Source organism: Antechinus flavipes, chromosome 2 (genome assembly GCF_016432865.1).
Source record: "Antechinus flavipes isolate AdamAnt ecotype Samford, QLD, Australia chromosome 2, AdamAnt_v2, whole genome shotgun sequence".
Classification (NCBI taxonomy): domain Eukaryota; kingdom Metazoa; phylum Chordata; class Mammalia; order Dasyuromorphia; family Dasyuridae; genus Antechinus; species Antechinus flavipes.
Window position 1 is genome coordinate 120,835,582 of NC_067399.1, and position 21,214 is coordinate 120,856,795.

The following is a 21,214-nucleotide window of genomic DNA, read 5'->3' on the forward strand; positions in this document are numbered from 1 at the left end:
GGGCAGAATACTATTGGACTTGGACTCAGAAGCACAGGATGCTCCAAAAAGTACCTTTGTGCTATTAAAACTTAAAATGGCATTAAGACTAAAGATACTTCATATTTGAATTTTGGCTTCTGTTGTGAGATCCTGGATAAGTCATTTCATTTAATTATACTATCTTCATTTGCAAATGGTGATGATAGTAACTGTACTATAATTATCAGAAAAAAATTTTGCTTGCCTTAAAAAGAATAAAATTGGGGGATTTTCTAACGCCCTTACACCGCCCCTCCCCCCACCCACTCCAGTCCCATCAATTGTCCTGCTCTGCTTTAGAATGAGTCTATATGAAATAAGGTATTCTAATACCTAAAGCACCTATTATGTGACAGGAAGAGGCAGCTAGGGGGCTCAGTGGACAGACGGAGCACTGAGCTTAAGTCAGAAAGATCTGAATTCAAATTTGGCTTTAGATACTCACTAGCTGTGTGACCCCAAGTCACTTAAGTTCTGGGGAAGTCAAACCACTTCATTATCTTTGCCAAGAAAACCCTACTATGGGTCACACATAACTCAACAACCACAAATGTGCTTTTTACAAATATTTTCTTTTTTGATCCTCACAGCAATCCTGGGAGGTAGGTATTATTGTCATCCCCATTTAACAGCTGAAGAACCTGAGGCAAGCAGAAGTTAAATAATCTGCCCAATGTCACACATCTAGAAGTGTCTGAGGCCAAATTTGATTTTAGTTATCTCTTCCTCTGTACACCCTACAGAGCCATCTGGATACTATTCTTTATACCTCCTTCAGGTACCTGTTTTGCTTGTGACATGATTGCTTTGGGATAAGCTCTACTTGAAAGCTCTTTTGTGCAATGGAAAAAAGATTCCTTCACTGGTACAAAAAAAGACATACCCAGGTCTCTGAAAGATAAGATGAACATGGAAAACATCAAATGACCTAGTTTCTTTCTTTCTATTTGAAACGTCTGGACCATCCCATATACTCTGTATTCTGGTGAAGAAAATTTCACAACCTCTGGGTTTGCTTCCTCAAATGTATTTCAAAATTGTTATTTGCTAGTGTTTTATTTCCCTGAGTTTTTTTTACTTGAAGAAAGGCTTGGTCTTTCAAAACAATCCCAATGTTTGTGTGAATATTTAGTTCTTGTAGATAGTAATGGAATGTACTATCCCCCTCATTCCAGATCCACAAAGAATAGTTTCAAGAAAAACAAAGGAAACTCCTTCTAACATTAGAATCATCCTAAACCACGTGGTTTAGTAGGAAAAAGTACTGGATTAGAAGTCAAAAGACTATTTTGAATCCAAGCTTAGCTACTACTAAAGGCATTACCTTAGTCAAGTAATTTCCCCTCTCCTGGCTGCAGTTAACAACTATGTGAAATAAAATTTACCTTGGTGATTTCTATGATGCCCTCCAGCTCCCTATCATCTCACCTACACAAAGAGAGAGAGAGAAACAGAAACAGAGACAGACGGAGACATAGAGAGAGAGAAACAGAAAAGAAGTAGTGACTGAGGACAATATGATACAATGGGCAGAATACTATTGGACTTGGACTCAGAAGCACAGGATGCTCCAAAAAGTACCTTTGTGCTATTAAAACTTAAAATGGCATTAAGACTAAAGATACTTCATATTTGAATTTTGGCTTCTGTTGTGAGATCCTGGATAAGTCGTTTCATTTAATTATACTATCTTCATTTGCAAATGGTGATGATAGTAACTGTACTGTAATTATCAGAAAAAAATTTTGCTTGCCTTAAAAAGAATAAAATTGGGGGATTTTCTAATGCTCTTACACCGCCCCTCCCCCCACCCACTCCAGTCCCATCAATTGTCCTGCTCTGCTTTAGAATGAGTCTATATGAAATAAGGTATTCTAATACCTAAAGCACCTATTATGCGACAGGAAGAGGCAGCTAGGGGGCTCAGTGGACAGACGGAGCACTGAGCTTAAGTCAGAAAGATCTGAATTCAAATTTGGCTTTAGATACTCACTAGCTGTGTGACCCCAAGTCACTTAAGTTCTGGGGAAGTCAAACCACTTCATTATCTTTGCCAAGAAAACTCTACTATGGGTCACACATAACTCAACAACCACAAATGTGCTTTTTACAAATATTTTCTTTTTTGATCCTCACAGCAATCCTGGGATCCTAGGTATTATTGTCATCCCCATTTAACAGCTGAAGAACCTGAGGCAAGCAGAAGTTAAATAATCTGCCCAATGTCACACATCTAGAAGTGTCTGAGGCCAAATTTGATTTTAGTTATCTCTCACTCCAGCTCTAACCCTCTGTACACTCTACAGAGCCATCTGGATACTATTCTTTATACCTCCTTCAGGTACCTGTTTTGCTTGTGACATGATTGCTTTGGGATAAGCTCTACTTGGAAGCTCTTTTGTGCAATGGAAAAAAGATTCCTTCACTGGTACAAAAAAAGACATACCCAGGTCTCTGAAAGATAAGATGAACATGGAAAACATCAAATGACCTAGTTTCTTTCTTTCTATTTGAAACGTCTGGACCATCCCATATACTTTGTATTCTGGTGAAGAAAATTTCACAACCTCTGGGTTTGCTTCCTCAAATGTATTTCAAAATTGTTTTTTGCTAGTGTTTTATTTCCCTGAGTTTTTTTTTACTTGAAGAAAGGCTTGGTCTTTCAAAACAATCCCAATGTTTGTGTGAATATTTAGTTCTTGTAGATAGTAATGGAATGTACTATCCCCCTCATTCCAGATCCACAAAGAATAGTTTCAAGAAAAACAATGGAAACTCCTTCTAACATTAGAATCATCCTAAACCACGTGGTTTAGTAGGAAAAAGTACTGGATTAGAAGTCAAAAGACTATTTTGAATCCAAGCTTAGCTACTACTAAAGGCATTACCTTAGTCAAGTAATTTCCCCTCTCCTGGCTGCAGTTAACAACTATGTGAAATAAAATTTACCTTGGTGATTTCTATGATGCCCTCCAGCTCCCTATCATCTCACCTACACAAAGAGAGATTAGGATTTTGAGTAAAGTGAAGTGACAGGTGATTATTGTTACTGTTATTCTTAAATATAACTATCAGCAAAGGTATTACATTATTATTCTCTTGGTCCTCTTGGCCTGATACTACTAGTAACTCTTATTCAGTAAAAAATTGTAACATGATACCTAGACTCTAGCATCTATTGTTTTTATGGAAGGGAGAATGAAAAGGAAGGGGATAAGGACTTATTAAGCACCAGACATTGCACTAAGCACTTTACAAATATTATTTTATCCTTACAATAACCCTGGGGAGTAAGTACTGTTATTACTCCCATTTTATAGATGGCAGATATTATAATCTGCCCAATGTCACACATCTAGAAGTGTCTGAGGCCAAATTTGATTTTAGTTATCTCTTCCTCTGTACACCCTACAGAGCCATCTGGATACTATTCTTTATACCTCCTTCAGGTACCTGTTTTGCTTGTGACATGATTGCTTTGGGATAAGCTCTACTTGAAAGCTCTTTTGTGCAATGGAAAAAAGATTCCTTCACTGGTACAAAAAAAGACATACCCAGGTCTCTGAAAGATAAGATGAACATGGAAAACATCAAATGACCTAGTTTCTTTCTTTCTATTTGAAACGTCTGGACCATCCCATATACTCTGTATTCTGGTGAAGAAAATTTCACAACCTCTGGGTTTGCTTCCTCAAATGTATTTCAAAATTGTTATTTGCTAGTGTTTTATTTCCCTGAGTTTTTTTTACTTGAAGAAAGGCTTGGTCTTTCAAAACAATCCCAATGTTTGTGTGAATATTTAGTTCTTGTAGATAGTAATGGAATGTACTATCCCCCTCATTCCAGATCCACAAAGAATAGTTTCAAGAAAAACAAAGGAAACTCCTTCTAACATTAGAATCATCCTAAACCACGTGGTTTAGTAGGAAAAAGTACTGGATTAGAAGTCAAAAGACTATTTTGAATCCAAGCTTAGCTACTACTAAAGGCATTACCTTAGTCAAGTAATTTCCCCTCTCCTGGCTGCAGTTAACAACTATGTGAAATAAAATTTACCTTGGTGATTTCTATGATGCCCTCCAGCTCCCTATCATCTCACCTACACAAAGAGAGATTAGGATTTTGAGTAAAGTGAAGTGACAGGTGATTATTGTTACTGTTATTCTTAAATATAACTATCAGCAAAGGTATTACATTATTATTCTCTTGGCCCTCTTGGCCTGATACTACTAGTAACTCTTATTCAGTAAAAAATTGTAACATGATACCTAGACTCTAGCATCTATTGTTTTTATGGAAGGGAGAATGAAAAGGAAGGGGATAAGGACTTATTAAGCACCAGACATTGCACTAAGCACTTTACAAATATTATTTTATCCTTACAATAACCCTGGGAAGTAAGTACTGTTATTACTCCCATTTTATAGATGGCAGATATTATGATTTGCCCAGGGTCACCTAGTGGCTGAATTTAAATTCAAACTCAGATCTTCCTGACTCTAAGCTCAGTCCTCTAACCACTGCATCATCCAAATGCCTTAAAATTGTGCTCTATTAGCAGCTAGCTGACTGTTGTCTGAATTCCCATTATTTGTAATTCTCTTCCTGTGTCTGAATGCTAATGGTCCTTCTCAACTTTGTTTTAGGGATTGAGACACAGTGCATATAACGATTTCATATATGTTCCATAGAATATAAGCAATTGAGACATTCAGGAGCAATTAGTCTAGTCTTCCTTTTTATGGATAATGAAATTGAGGTCCAACTAGGATAAGTGCTTTGCCCAAGGTCATATTACTAGTACTTTACTCAAGCAGAATCTGACATTGTATCCAAACCCTCTGTATCCAACTTGGGTATGCTTTCCATGACCCCATGCTTTATTCCCTCCCTTAAAGATAACACTTCTCATGTTTGCAACAGGAAATTCATAATGAGACAAATGACTTCCTGTAAAAGGTACTCTTCTTACAGAGGAGGACTTTTATTTGTGTGAAATATTGGGGTGCAACTAGTTTGTCTGAACCAAAAGGATGAGGCATATTATTAGTATTATTAACAGCTGATTGTAGCTTTGATGCTGACAAAAATTCTCCTTATAAATACCAAGGATGATTCTTCCTATTCGGGCATTTAAATATTTACTTTGTGGATTGCCCAGACATTTTATACCACTTGTTTCTTTCTCCAGTGACTGATTTTTTTTTTTTTGAGCTACACATCATTAGCATTCAATCTGAGAGAGGATGGGAGAGAAAACCAAAGTAGACAGGATTATTAACTAATAATATAATTATATCATTGTATTATTAGTTACTAGCTATTAACTAATAATACAATTCAACCATTGTATTATTAGTTAGTAGCTATGATAAATGGTATAGCAGATAAGGGAGTTAAAACTTGGTTTAAAGGAGGTTTGGATTTTTAAATGCCTTTCATCATTGCTGATCATTAGAACTTAGTGTTTCACACTTGGAGTTTTGAAATTGTTTTCTAATTCTTAATCATTTCAAGGGAGAGGGTAACTTTATTGCAGCAAGCCTCCTTTGCCTGTGACAAAAAAAGCTTGCTGTTCATTAATGAAAAAATATTTATAATGTATGGTAGAACACAACAAATAGCTCACATATTGACCACAAAAACTAAAGTTACCTGATGAAAGGCTGGTAGGTTGGCTACTGTTATACTAGGAAAAGATGTAATGGGAGTAGCATTGATTCTGGATGCTTTTTTTTTTCTCCTAGGATACCTCCGTGGTTAATTTTAGACTTCATTTACAGTATCAGGGTCAGCTTTATTGAATAGGTAGCTGCCTGGATGGTGTGACTTTAAGGGCACCGACAAGGACTCCTTCACTTTCCTCAAGTGTGTTCATTAATAGCTAAGAGTTGTCAGAAACCCTACCATTCACAGCTTTTGTCCTGTAATTGAAGGCTTTGCTCTGTCTCAGAATGTATCCTTAACCAAGTTCACATTTTGTTTCATCAGTCTTTTAAACCTCATTATCATTTTGTTTATCACATTCTTTCCTGAGAGCTAATGGCAACATAAAAGGCTTGAGCGATGCTATTAAAAAGAGGCTTGGAGTGTTGGCTGACAAATTACAGTTATGGATGAGAAATACTGCTGCAACGAATCACAAAACCGTAAAGCTGGAAGAGTCCATTTAATGCAGCTTTCCCATCTTATATTTGAGAAAGCTGAGGCCTTGGGATGTATGGAAGCAGGCCAAACTTACAAAGGAAATTAGTCACAGGCTGGACTAGAAATCAGTTCTTCTAACTTCTGGAGATCAGTAGTCTGATTTATTGTGTAAGTAAGATAATTCAAATGCAAACATCCAAGAGAAGACAAGTAAAAATAAAATATTAACTCAAACCTGAGCATGGCATTCTAGTTAGTGACTGAGATAGAAATAATTCCATTTAAAACCTTAAATTCTAGATTCCTTTGAGGCACATACAGCTGATTCCAAAACTGCTGTGCAGAAAATTCTCTCAGGCTCCTCCTCATAATGTAATATCAAATTGACAGAGTTAGAAGTTTTGGAAATATTTTTACTTTACCCTAAGGGGTACTACTATAAGAAAGCTTCTCCCCATAGTTTCTCTTTCACTTTGCAGCTGAGACTTCCTATCTTTGTCTAAGGGAACATAGGCTTCTGGACCCATCTGAGAGAGGATGGGAGAGAAAACCAAAGTAGACAGGATTATTAACTAATAATATAATTATATCATTGTATTATTAGTTACTAGCTATTAACTAATAATACAATTCAACCATTGTATTATTAGTTAGTAGCTATGATAAATGGTATAGGCAGATAAGGGAGTTAAAACTTGGTTTAAAGGAGGTTTGGATTTTTAAATGCCTTTCATCATTGCTGATCATTAGAACTTAGTGTTTCACACTTGGAGTTTTGAAATTGTTTTCTAATTCTTAATCATTTCAAGGGAGAGGGTAACTTTATTGCAGCAAGCCTCCTTTGCCTGTGACAAAAAAAGCTTGCTGTTCATTAATGAAAAAATATTTATAATGTATGGTAGAACACAACAAATAGCTCACATATTGACCACAAAAACTAAAGTTACCTGATGAAAGACTGGTAGGTTGGCTACTGTTATACTAGGAAAAGATGTAATGGGAGTAGCATTGATTCTGGATGCTTTTTTTTTTTTTCTCCTAGGATACCTCCGTGGTTAATTTTAGACTTCATTTACAGTATCAGGGTCAGCTTTATTGAACAGGTAGCTGCCTGGATGGTGTGACTTTAAGGGCACCGACAAGGACTCCTTCACTTTCCTCAAGTGTGTTCATTAATAGCTAAGAGTTGTCAGAAACCCTACCATTCACAGCTTTTGTCCTGTAACTGAAGGCTTTGCTCTGTCTCAGAATATATCCTCAACCAAGTTCACATTTTGTTTCATCAGTCTTTTAAACCTCATTATCATTTTGTTTATCACATTCTTTCCTGAGAGCTAATGGCAACATAAAAGGCTTGAGCGATGCTATTAAAAAGAGGCTTGGAGTGTTGGCTGACAAATTACAGTTATGGATGAGAAATACTGCTGCAAGGAATCACAAAACCGTAAAGCTGGAAGAGTCCATTTAATGCAGCTTTCCCATCTTATATTTGAGAAAGCTGAGGCCTTGGGATGTATGGAAGCAGGCCAAACTTACAAAGGAAATTAGTCACAGGCTGGACTAGAAATCAGTTCTTCTAACTTCTGGAGATCAGTAGTCTGATTTATTGTGTAAGTAAGATAATTCAAATGCAAACATCCAAGAGAAGACAAGTAAAAATAAAATATTAACTCAAACCTGAGCATGGCATTCTAGTTAGTGACTGAGATAGAAATAATTCCATTTAAAACCTTAAATTCTAGATTCCTTTGAGGCACATACAGATGATTCCAAACCTGCTGTCCAGAAACTTCTCTCAGGCTCCTCCTTATAATGTAATATCAAATTGACAGAGTTAGAAGTTTTGGAAATATTTTTACTTTACCCTAAGGGGTACTACTATAAGAAAGCTTCTCCCCATAGTTTCTCTTTCACTTTGCAGCTGAGACTTCCTGTCTTTGTCTAAGGGAACATAGGCTTCTGGACCCATCTTAGATAGAGATGAATGACGGTACTAAACCAAAGGGCGGACTTTTCTATTCTGATTATTCCATTAGTGTTGCTTCTAAACTCATAACTATTTTTCTGAAGTAGTGGGTACCAACCTGAGTGGAAATGCTAGCTATGAGTTGTTGGTTTCCTACAACCAAGCCATGAGAGGACAGATACAATCCTTCCAGTAACTTCACAGAGGTTGTTTTAATAGACTCAGCACTGGTTTGTACAATGGATATCTGTGCTTTCCCCCTTAATTTTCAGGGAGAATGAGTTAATTAATTGAGAAGTCTGGCCCAGATAGGCTTTGTCAAAAGGAAAGAGTTCCTGTGAGGTCAACATGTGCTAAAAGTCACTCAGAACATAATTTATAATGTAATTAAGTGATGTTTTGGTTTTGTTTTTTTTTTTAAGGGAAAATCCAGAACGTGTGACTCTCATTTGTTCAGGACACATGCTGAGATTTACTCATTTGGAGTTTATGGAAAATGTGGCAAGCACTATAAATCAGTGATGAGGGGAGTCTCAGAGTCTGCCCTATAGAGCTAATGTAGGTTTACTAAAACAAAGTTTTGCATGAGGTTTTGCTAAAAAGAGAACTGAAAGAAAAAAAAATATGGTGGCAGGGAAGATGGTAAGGAAAAAAACCAGGAGTATCAGCTGCAGTGCTACTTCCTATGTGCATCCTCATCTGGTCCCTCCTTTGTATTCCAGCTGAAAGTATTCCTTTCCTTAAATATTCCTAGAACATTCTACTGATCTTCCATTTATTTCCATCATTATTTACTTGTATAACTAATACTTACTCCTGTACTTGTTCTATGTCTTTCTTTGCCCTACTATAATATAAATTAAAACTCTGTCTTTCTTCCCCCTGCCCCCATTATAATAGCTTCTATATAGCTGAAGTCACCATCTGCTTTGCAATCTGAAGGCATACAGAGTTGCCTGAGGGCACTGAGATGTTAAATGACTGCATATTAACTGAAAAAGTCTATGCCCACTGACACAACTATGGCACATAGCCATATGTCAGAGATGAGATTTGAACCTAAGTCTTCCTCACTCAGGCTGCCAGGCCTCTATACTATAGGCCATCTTGATTCTGCTTTATACATATTATGAAACAGATATTTCATAAATGTTTGCTGAACTGAAATGTTTGCCAATAATATGGCCCAGAGTTTCCTTCCCTTTTGATTAGGCAGAAGGTAAGTTTTGGGCATATGCCTAACATATTTTTTTTCCCTGAATGAAACTTAAAAAAAAATTTAAATAGTTTTTATTTTTCAAGTACATGTAAATTCAACATTTGTTTTTGCTAAAACTTTGTTTTCCAATTTTTTCTCTCCCTTTCCCTTACTTCATCCCTTCCCAAGTTAGCAAGTAATCTGATATAGGTTAAATATGTGCAATTATTTTAAACATATTTCCATATTTGTCATGTTGTGAAATAAAAATCAGACAAAAAAAGAAAAGAAAACAAGCAAACGAGATAAAAATGAAAATATTATTCTTTGATTCATATTTAGTCTCTATAGCTCTTTCTCTGGATGTGGATGGCATTTTCCATTACAAATCTATTGGAATTGCCTTGAAGCACTAAATTGTCAAGAAGAGACAGTCCATCACAGTTGACCATTGCTTAATATTTTTGTTACTATGCACAATGTTCTCTTGGTTCTGCTCACTTCACTCAATATCAGTTCATGTAAGGTATGTAAGTCTTTCCATTGCTGAACACATCATATGTATGCTGAGGTCTAAGAATTTAAGGCTGGGAGAGAATTGAAATATCACCTTGATCTCATTTTAAATACAAAAGTTATTTCTGTTTTCAAAGAATATTAAATTTTTATATCTGCCCATGGGCAGATTCCATCTCCTCCTATGCTTCACTCTTCCTAAATTACTGTTCAAATTTACCAGGATCAAAAGTCCCTCCACCCAATAGCACTTTCCCAAGCCATCATCCCTTATTTGACCTCACTTCCTGTTTTTCTCATCACTATTCTTTTTCTTTCCCTGATTTTTACGAACATGAAAAGTCTCCCCCATGCTTTAAAACAAGACAGAAGAACCTTTCACTTGACTTCCCAAATCCCCAAGTTTTTGTCTTCTATCTCTTCTCTATGTTTATACTCATTACCTCAAAATCCTCTCTTCTTACTCACTTCTCACTTTGTTGTACTCTGGCTTTTGGCCTTATCATTCAAGTAGAACTTCTCTGCAAAGATCTCAATCATCACTTAGTTGCCAGATCCAATGACCCTTTTTGAATTTCTCTTCTTGACCTCTATGCAACATTTCAAACTGTTAACCACCTTCTCTTGATATTATCTTCCTTGGGTTTTGGTGAATTTTCTTTCTTTTCTTCTTCTTCTTCTTTTTTTTTTTTTTTTTGGTTCTATTTCTATTTGTCAGACTGCTTCTAGAATTTTTTTGCAGGATTGTCATTCCTCTTATACCATTTATTCAAGTGAACCCCAAGTCTCTCTCCTTTTCTCTCCCTATGCCTTCTTTTTTATGGTGATCTCATCAGCTTTCATTGATAAATTTATCTTTATATAAATGGATTAGACCAAAAATGTCTAATTGTATCCAGTACAATTTCTCCTGGACTCTTCTCACATCACCAAATACCTCTTGGTCATTTTTAATCATGTGTTCTGCAAGTATTTCAAATTCAACATATGTAAACAAAAGTCAATGTCTTTTCCTCCAAATCCATTCTTCTTTCTAACTTCATTATTGCTATCGAAGACACATAATCCATAAATCATACAGCATTAAAATTTCAGTCACCCTCACATTTTTACTCTTCATCACTTTCTAAATGCAATTATTTTTTAAGTCTTATCTATTCTACCTTTGTAACATTTTTCATGTTTATTCTCTTCTCTCTACTTATACAATCACTTTGGTAGGTCTGGCTCTTATTATTTCTTGCTGGACTATTGCAAAAGACTTCTTACTGAAGTCATACCTCAAGTCTCTCCCTTCTCCACCCTATCCTAATTATGCCTGCCAAAGTGATATTCCTACTGACCAACGTGACCATTTCATTTTCCTGTTGGAACATCTGTAGCAGCTCTTATTTCCACCAATGGTAAAATCCAACTTCTTTTATCATCTGAAGCTCTTTGTAATTTGGATCCAACTCCACCTTTCCATGTTTATGGCCCATGACTCCCTTTAAAATACTTGAAGTTTCAGCCAAAATCACCAAATTATTGTTTCCCATGTCAGATTCTATCTTTCCCCAGGTGATGATTATACATACCTGGAAGGTACCACTTTCTCACTTCTACCTTACAGAAGCAAATTCAAATTTACCTCCTACTTGAGGCATTTCCTTATCAGCTTATCTGTTTCTACCTTCCTACCAGAATTGAATTGCTATTTACTTCATATGTGGGTAACTAGATGCTGCAGTGGATAGCATGCCGTGTGGGGAGTTAGGCAGACATGAATTCAAATACAGCCTCAGACACTTACTAGCTGTGTGATGCTATATAAGTCATTTAACCTGGTTTGCCTCAGTTTTCTTATCTGTAAAATAACTGGAGAAGAAAATAGCAAAGTAGTCCTTTATCTTTGCCAAGAAAGTCCCAAATGGAGTCATGAAGAGCCTTGGACACAACTGAAATGACTCAACTCATCTTGCCACAAAAAAAGGGGGTTTTTCCAAACTAAAAAAGGCAATAAAATCTACTATGGTCACAAATAGAATAGAGAACTGAAAAGGAAACAGCAAAGAAGATGTGATTGCTATTTTTTAAATTAAAATTTATTTATTTTTTCCTTCCTTTTAGCAAATTTAGCTATGATAGAAAGTAGGCTTGGAAAACACATGAAAGATCAGTGAATTTTCTTTTGCTGTCAAAATCCTATAATACATGATTGAGGGATTATTTTTTGAACAATTGGAAAGGGAGGTAGGGATTATTAAAAATCAATGTCATTCTCTGAGTTATATTGACTTATCTATAATGACTTGCCCAAAGTTACAAGGAGTAAAGAGCAGAATTGAGATTCAGATGCAAAAGTCATTGCCTTTTTGGATGGATATTTAGACTGTGGAGGCAGTGGAACAGTGGATAGAGGGCTAACTTTGCAGTCAGAAGAACTGGGTTCAAATCCTGCTTTTAACACATATGATGACAAAGGGCATATGTTACACTCTCATTTCTTTAGACAAAAAAAAAAAAAAGACGAAGTTATAGATGAAATATGTATGTGCATTAGTAGAAGGGCTTTCCACAATGAGATTTCTCCACACCAATTGAATTGTAGTTTCAAAGCAAAGAATCAACAAAAAATTAAACTAGTAAATTAAGGGAATAACATATGTATAATTGTGTATACCTAGATATATTTCCATCAAAATGATTTTTCAAAGTTTCTCATATTATGCTTGTGAATCAGAAAAAAAGTATGAGTTGGAAGATGAATATAATTTTCTGTCTATTATATATGATTTTATTCAATTTTTAAACTATATTCTTTTTATTGAGATAGTTGATAAGTTTACTATAAATATTATGAACCTCCCCCCAAACTCTGCTGGGAGTCACCAAATAGTTACTAACCCTGAAAAGAAGGTGGGGAGAGTAGAGAAGAGAAAAGCTTTGGGAGGCTCTAGTTTACTTTTTTGTGATAAAGAAATATTAATAACAGCCATGTTCAGTGTTTGGTCCCATGATTATAGTACAAACATGAACTGCTTTATTTTACCCTAAAACTCTGCTTTTTGATATAGTTTAGGAATACTAATGAAAATATGATCCTCATTGTTTTTTCATTGGATTTTGTTTTCCTCATCTGAGAGAATATGTCACTGACAAGAAAATAGATGAAAAAATGGCCTACATTTATAAAAAAACTAAAAAACTAGAGACAGAGACAGTTTATTTGCATTATTCAGTTATTTCAATCTGATTCTTCTTGATTTTTTAAATATAAATATTTATATTTTCTGTTTCTTACAAGACCACAATTATTCTAAATATCCCTCCCTCTCCATCTCCCATAGCCTATATGACAAATAGTATTAAAAACATATATATTTCATGGACCAGATATCTTAAAGGTCTTTCATTGGCCTTTAGCACATAGATGGAATCTTAAAAATCAAGAAATAAAAACACTGTTCTTTTCTTTTTTTTCTTATCATCTCTGGAAATAGACCTAGTAGGTGGTACTGTTGGATCAAAGTATAATCAGTTTAATAAATCATTAGGCATAATTATAAAATGGTTGAATTCATTCACAATTCCACCAATAGTGAATGTTCTTTAACATTTGTCATTTTCTACTTCAATCATTTTATCCAATCTGATAGATACAAAATAATACATCAAAGTTTTTTAAATTTTCATTTCTCTAATCAAGAATGATTTAGAGCATTTTTCCTATATGACTATATATTGTTTTAAAATATTTATAACAGCTATCATTGTGGAATATCAATCAGTAGGGAATTGGCTGAACAAATTGAAATATATGATTGTGCTACAAGAAATGATGAGCACAACAATCTTAGAAACACATGGAAAGACTTGTACAAAATGATGAAAAATGAAGTGAGCAGAACCAAGAGAATATTGTATGTAATAATAAAAAATATTGTTTTAAAATGACTTTAAGTAAATAAGTCATTTTATTTCTTATAAATACCTAAATTAATTATAAAGGACATATGAAGAAAGAAGCTATCTTCATATAGAGAAAATTAATAAAGAGATGTATATATATAGAATAATTTTACACATACAAATAGTATGTATGTGTGTGGTGTGTGTGTATTTGTATGATCATCTTTTCTAAAATTTACCTGAATAGAAATTCTTCCTATAACATCTCTACCAGCCCTATACACATTCATTTTTTTTTAAAAGTCTGGATGTGAGACTTCATCAGCATAGATGAATTCTCACTAGGGAAGGTCTTTCCACCAATGTATATCAAAAACTTTTAATTTAAAATTGTGTGGAATTGATCATGGTACTTTGAGGTTAAATAGTTTATCTGTAGTTACATAACCAAGTAGATATTAGAAGCAAGCACTTGAACTGACATCTTTAAGACACTGAGAATGACTTTCTACCCACTGTTCTATGTTGCATGTCCAGTTATTTTTCCCCAATTGGGACATCAACAAATACTTCATTTAATTCAGAAAACAAATAATGTTGAATGTATATATTTGCTTAATAAAAGAAATTTTTCAAGCTCTTACTCTATTGCTAAATGATTCAGATAGCTTTGTTTTTTATATGTAAAAAGAAATTTAACATTCATTTAAAAAATTTTTTTTGAGTTCTAAATTCTTTCCATTCTTCCCTTTTTTCCCCCCTCCTTGAGAAGGCAAACAATTTGATGTACTTTATAACATGTAGTCATGCAAAACACATTTCCAAAAATAGCTTTACTTTATTTAACTAATTTTATTCTCTTGCAGTCAAACAATTCTCACTTTTGAATCTCCAACATGTCTGATACTTTCTGTAAAAAATAGGATTCTGAAATTTCAGAATTGTATCTTACTGTAAGTCATCATTTTGTATCTCACATTCTTCCTTCTTGCAAGTTACAAAGTGTTTTTTTTTTAATCATATAAGTTTCTACTAGTTCATGCTGTGCAACAGTCTTATTCTTGCCTAGCAGACATTGTGTATCATAGGATACAAGTTATCAGCTTCTGAATACATTGGTGGCTAGTGGACACCAGAGCTATCCCTCAAAATTCTTAAAGTAACAACAGAGGGGCATCACAAATTTTATCCATGGTTACCACAAGTTCATAGAATCCAGAGTTAGAATCTTAGAAGTCATTTGGTGAACTCCCTTCATCCTGATATAGGATCATCCAATACCTGTTTGAAGACTTTCAGACTCACTACCTTCCCAACCTGAATATTCAACTTTATTGCTGTTCAGCTATTTCAGACATGTCTGAATCTTTGTGACCCTGTAAACTTGTCCATGAGGTTTTCTTGGCAAAGATACTGGAGTGGTTGGCCATTTCCTTCTCTGAGTTTGATGGTTTGCCCAAAGTCACACAGCTTGGAAGTAGCTGGTATTGGCTAGAGCACCAGGTTTGAAATAGAAGACTCATTTTCATGAGTTCAAAATCAGTCTCAGACAACTGCAAGCTATGTAACTGTGGGCAAGTCACTTCACCCTGTTTGCATCAGTTTCCTCATTTGTAAAATGAACTGAAGAAAAAAATGGCAAACCATTCTAGTGTCTTTGCCAAGAAAACCTCAAATGGGGTCATGAAGAACCAGACACAAAAGAAATGACTAAACAACTTTCTGACTCCAAGCCCAGAGCCTTATCCACTGTGCCACCAACTGTCCCATTTTGGAACAGCTTTAATTATTCAGAAATTTTTCCTTATATTTATACTTGCTTCTGCAATATACACTCAATGCTTGGGCAGAGTTCTGCCCAAGTCAATAATATGAATGCTTCTTCAGGTGCTAGGATACTTGGCCCACAAATTTCTTTGAACTTCAAAAGATCTATTTGTATGCTTCAATGCATTATATTATTTCTACTTCAGATAACTCAAAGTGCAGAGTGAGAAAATAAATTCTCAGGGAAACATCTCTAAAGCATATCATAGTTCAACATTCATATAGAAAATTGGATTGGAAATTTCAGCATTTTTAGTTTATAAATATGTGAAAACTTGGTATAGTGATTGGGAATAATGTCATCAGCATTAATTCAACTTTCCTATTCATATTTGTATAGTATAATACTGATTTTATCCATGTGATAGCCATCTCAAATCCTAGGACACTTAGCACCCCTCCCATCCCTTAATTTTTGTTGGAGTCACTCAAAAGAGAAAGCAAAATGTCCTTGTGGAATCAGAATATTTTTGTTTGATAATTGATATAGCACAATGGAAATTATCAAGCAAATAAAAGTATATATATATATACATATATATAGAGAGAGAAAGAGATAAAAGTATACATAATATGTATATAGATATATATACAGATGTATATATATATATATATATATATGTGTGTGTGTGTGTGTGTGTGTGTGTGTATGTATCTGGAGTATGCCCTGTTATTGCTTGAGAAAGATGTTGAGAATGTATGTTTGTATGCTTATATGAAGGCACATAAATACATAGTAGAATGACCATTGTCATACAATCTTACCGTATCACCAGGCTGCGGGCGCATCACTGACACCCGGTCATAACCTTTCCGTATCAGGACACAGAAGGCATCAAGTTTTCCCTATGAAGAGAACAAATGTGTTGACACATAATTAATGACTCCTGTATATGAAACTTTAGGCATTTTTCTTCTGTGATGGGGAATGCACTGGACTAACAATTTAAGTTGCGGATGATGCTGTCTTATTTCATGAAGAAACAGAAAGGTTCAATGTTTCTTGTCCCCTTCGTCTATTCTGTTGAATTGCTAGTGATAATAGATAAAATATATTTTATTATGAAGATTGTTAAAAGCAAATGTACATAGAATCACAGCAATGAGGTAGAAGGAATTCTTTTTTAAACCACTGAAAATAGTTCCCTTTACTTTAAAAATGAGGAAACTGCCTAAGGAGAAGCACTGGAGCAACTTATCAGTCAGCTGATAAGTATTTTTTGATTGCTTACTATGTGCCAAGCCCTATGCTGAAAACTGTGGCATATAAAGAATGACAAAAGATAGCTTTTAAGAAGTTCACAGTCTAATTGGGATGACAACATGGCTTATGCACAAACAAAATAGCCACAGGATAAATTGAAGATAATCAATAGGAACTAGGATTAAGGAGGCTTGTAAAGGGGTTCTTATATAAAGTGAGATCATAAGTCACAGAATGTTAGAGTTGGAAGGCCCATAAATTGTCAACAATTATTTATTTTATTTTTATTTTTTAAACTTAAAAAAATTTATTTACTTTTAATACACATTGCTTTATGAATAATGTTGGGAGAGAAAAATCAGGACAAAAGGGAAAAAATGGCAGAGAAAAAAAAAACAGAGAAAAAGAAGTGGACACAGCATGTATTGATTTACATTTAATTTCCATAGTTCTTTTAATGGATGTAGATGGCATTTTCTGTCCAAAGTCTATTGGCATTGCTTTGGATCACTGAACCACCAAGAAGAACCAAACCTTTCATAGATGATCATTGCACATTCTTTCTGTTATTGTATACAATGTATTCCTGGTTCTATTTGTTTTACTCAGCATTAGTTCATGTAAATCTTCCCAGGCCTTTCTAAAATCAGCTTGTTCATTATTTTTACAGAACAATAATATTCCATTATCTTCATATACCACAACTTATTCGGCCATTCTCCAATTGATGGGCATCTACTCATTTTCCAATTTTTTGTTAACACAAAAAAAGCTACTACAAACATTTTTGCACATATGGTTCCTTTTCCCTTCTTTATGATTTCCAGTAGTGGCACTGCTGGGTTAAAGTGTATACACAATTTTATAGCCCTTTGGGAATAGTTCCTGGGTACTCTCCAGAATGGTTGCATCATTTCACAATTCTACCAACAATGCATTAGTACCCTAGTTTTCCATTCCCTCCAACACTTATCATTATCTTTTCCTGTTATCTTAGCCAGTCTGAGAGTGAGTATGAATGAGGTGATACCTCAGAGTAGTTTTAATCTGCAAATCTCTAATCAATAGTGATTTAGAGCACTTTTTCATGTACACTTACATGTGTATGTATATCTCTGTGCATATACACATATAGTGTCTCTATCCTGATGTAGTTTTAAATTCCTCATAGCAAAAAACTATGACTTTTGGGGATACCATATAACATATATACATATATCACATATATATGGAACATTAAGCATAAATCTTTTTTAAGTATATACATTCATTTAATATATTTATTTTTCCAATTATATTGTGATTAGCAATGGCTTTGATTTCTTCATTTGAAAATTGTCTATCCATATCCTTTTACCATTTATCAATTGGGTAATGACTTGTATTCTTATAAATTTGATACAGTTCATTATATATTTTAGAAATGAGATCTTTACTGGAAACGCTGGCTGTAAAGATTTTTTCCCTCTAGTTTTGTACTTTCCTTTTAATCTTTCAATAAGTATTTATTAAGTACTTGGCATGCTCCAGATGCTAAGAGTTAAAGTTACAAAGGAAGGTGAAAAAAAAAATCCCTGTTCTCTGAGAGCTCACAGTCTAATGGAGGAGACAGACAACTATACAAGCTAAATATAAGATGAATTGGAGAAACTAAACAGAGGGAAAGTGATAACACAAAAGTGGACCTAGAAAAGCTTTCTATAGAAGGGAGGAATTTTTTTTTTAATTTTCAAAAATTTGTATTCATTCATTCATTCATCCATTGTTAGAGATTTGGAGGAAGTCAGAGTAGCCAGGAGATTGTAATGAGGAGGGAAAGCCTTCTATTCCTAGAGCACACCCAGTAAAAATGCCTGGTGTATTGTAATGGGCTGAGGCTTGAGTTGATGCACTGAGGTCCCAAGCACATGAGGCTAAATAGTAATTGGACCATACTCTATTAATATATAGGCTTGGAGAAAGAATGGCCCCCGCCCACTCTTTGTGCAAGTCCTGATGTGTTGTATAGGAAATGACGATTTTGGTGGGTGGAGGCAGGGGAGTGGAAAAGGAAGGGGAAGGAGAGACTTTTGGGATTGCCTTGCCATGGTTTGCTCAGCTCACATCTCTCTCTGTTAGCTGGCTTCCTGTCGCAACTGTCCATATTGCTATCGCAACCTTTCTTGCCTATATTTGCTATCGCAATCTTTATTCACCTCTTCACTTCAATAAATATTGAAGATTTTTCCCTTAACCTGAATTCCTGACTCCAGCTGATTTTAAATATGCGGTCATTACAGTGTATGATGATAGATCTTATAGATCATAGTGTCTAACACATTTACAAGACAAGAAATCAGACTCAGAGAGCCCATAGGTCACAGAGTCACAGAATGTCCCAACCAGAAGAAATTTTAGAGATCATTTATTCTGACTCCTTCATTTTATGAATGAGGAGACTGAGATGTTAAAGAAGTGATTTGCCTAAGATCACTCAGAATGTTAAGTGGAAAAAAATCTCTCTTTTTTTTTTTTTTTAGGTTTAGTATACTTTATACAATATCTACAAGTTCATAAATAATTAGGTACAATTTCCTAAATTAAATGGGCAGGAACAGCCTAACTCAGATGAATACATAATTCCTTGTGTATAGTAGGTGCTAAATAAATGCTTATTGAATTTTATTCAGTCTTTTCTTTTACTTCTTTTGTAAATAGTTAGAAAAGTGGTAACTTGAATTGCTTTTGGGATCATAGTTTATGTTGAAATAGGCCCTTGCCAAAAATGTTTGTGGCAGCCCTGTTTGTAGTGGCTAGAAACTGGAAATTGAATGGATGCCCATTAATTGGAGAATGGCTGGGTAAATTGTGGCATATGAATATTATGGAATATTATTGTTCTGTAAGAAATGACCAGCAGGATGAATACAGAGAGGCTTGGAGAGACATGAACTGATGCTAAGTGAAATGAGCAGAACTAGGAGATCATTATACATTTCAACAACGATATTGTATGAGGATGTATTCTGATGGAAGTGGATTTCTTTGACAAAGAGATCTAACTCTGTTTCAATTGATAAATGATGGACAGAAGCAGCTACACCCAAAGAAAGAACACAGGGAAATGAGTGTAAACTATTTGCATTTTTGTTTCTCTTCCCGGGTTATTTTTACCTTCTGAATCCAATTCTCCCTGTGCAACAAGAGAACTGTTCAGTTCTGCAAACATATATTGTATCTAGGATATACTGCAATATATCTAACATATATAGGACTGCTTGCCATCTAGAGGAGGGGGTGGAGGGAGGGAGGGGAAAAATCAGAACAGAAGCGAGTACAAGGGATAATGTTGTAAAAAAAATTACCCTGGCATGGATTCTGTCAATAAAAAGTTATTATAAAATAAAATAGAAATAGAAATAGGCCCTGGCCAGTTTGAGGACCTAGAGATTGAGGGCTCCCCAAAGCCAGAGCCAATAGTCATAATGGAGAAAATTTAGAGTGTCAATTTTTCAATTAATAGGGTTTTAAAAAAATTTATCAAAATAAATTAGCAAGTATTATCAAAAGTCCTTTAGAAAAACCTGTCTTTGAAATGGTGTATATAATACCAATGCTTGTTAACTTTCTCAACTTGTAGGCACTCACACACTTGTTCTAGATTGGTTACTTATGGGACTCTTATTTTAAAAGGGAAAATGCAAAAAAGACAATGGAGAATAAATTAGTCAGGGCTAGAAAGGTAGCCCCTAACAGATGTCTCCTTTTCCTCTTTTCACTACTATAAATATTCAGCTTCACTGAAGCGGGAATAATGTGTTTATTTTATAATTAACCAAGAGGAAGGGGGCTTTTCTGAAATTTTGTTTAAGACTCTACCAATTTCTATCATTACAAGAAATTTCAGAGATACTTCAGATAAAGTACTTTTTGCTATTCTTTCAACTTCTGACATCACCATAATGTCACCAAAATGCTGATGGCTGCAAACTTTTTCTTGGCATGCAAAGTCTTAAGCTGGATTTCCCTGAAATGGCTGGGAAATTTTCCAAGGAGCCCTAAGGTCCATTGTAGCTTCTCTCATGGGATCTGAAGTGTAATCAAGTTTTATCATCTCCAGAAGTCAAAGTGTAACAGTAATGCATCAGATTCCTTTTGACTGTCCACTCTCTCCTCAATCATTTATTTGCCATTTATTCTGCTTCTGTTGCTTCTGTATAGTCAGATCTCCTGAGACCATGACCTGAAATGACTTAAGACACTCAGCTTTTAAACCATTGTTTTGGGGCTTTTGCTCTCCTGCCTAGAGTGTTTGTGTGAGTGCATGTGGCTCACTATATCTAGGCAGTCCCAGACCTCAGACCATGCTTCACATTCCATCTGATTTTCCACCCAGTACATTTCCTTGCCATTTACTCTGCTACTTTTTGTACGTATTTCCCAACATGCTCCCTCCAGGAAAAAG

At 34.9% G+C, this 21,214-nt stretch overlaps 1 protein-coding gene across 1 annotated transcript in view; it reads right to left on the reverse strand.

The window, feature by feature from the left end:
- ANTXR1 (ANTXR cell adhesion molecule 1) overlaps window positions 1–21,214 on the reverse strand; it is a 289,146-nt gene that overhangs the window by 55,537 nt on the left and 212,395 nt on the right. The window contains exon 17 of the mRNA XM_051975446.1: window positions 16,332–16,412. Coding sequence (XP_051831406.1) covers window positions 16,332–16,412 — 81 coding nt within the window. The remainder of the gene's footprint in view (window positions 1–16,331; window positions 16,413–21,214) is intronic.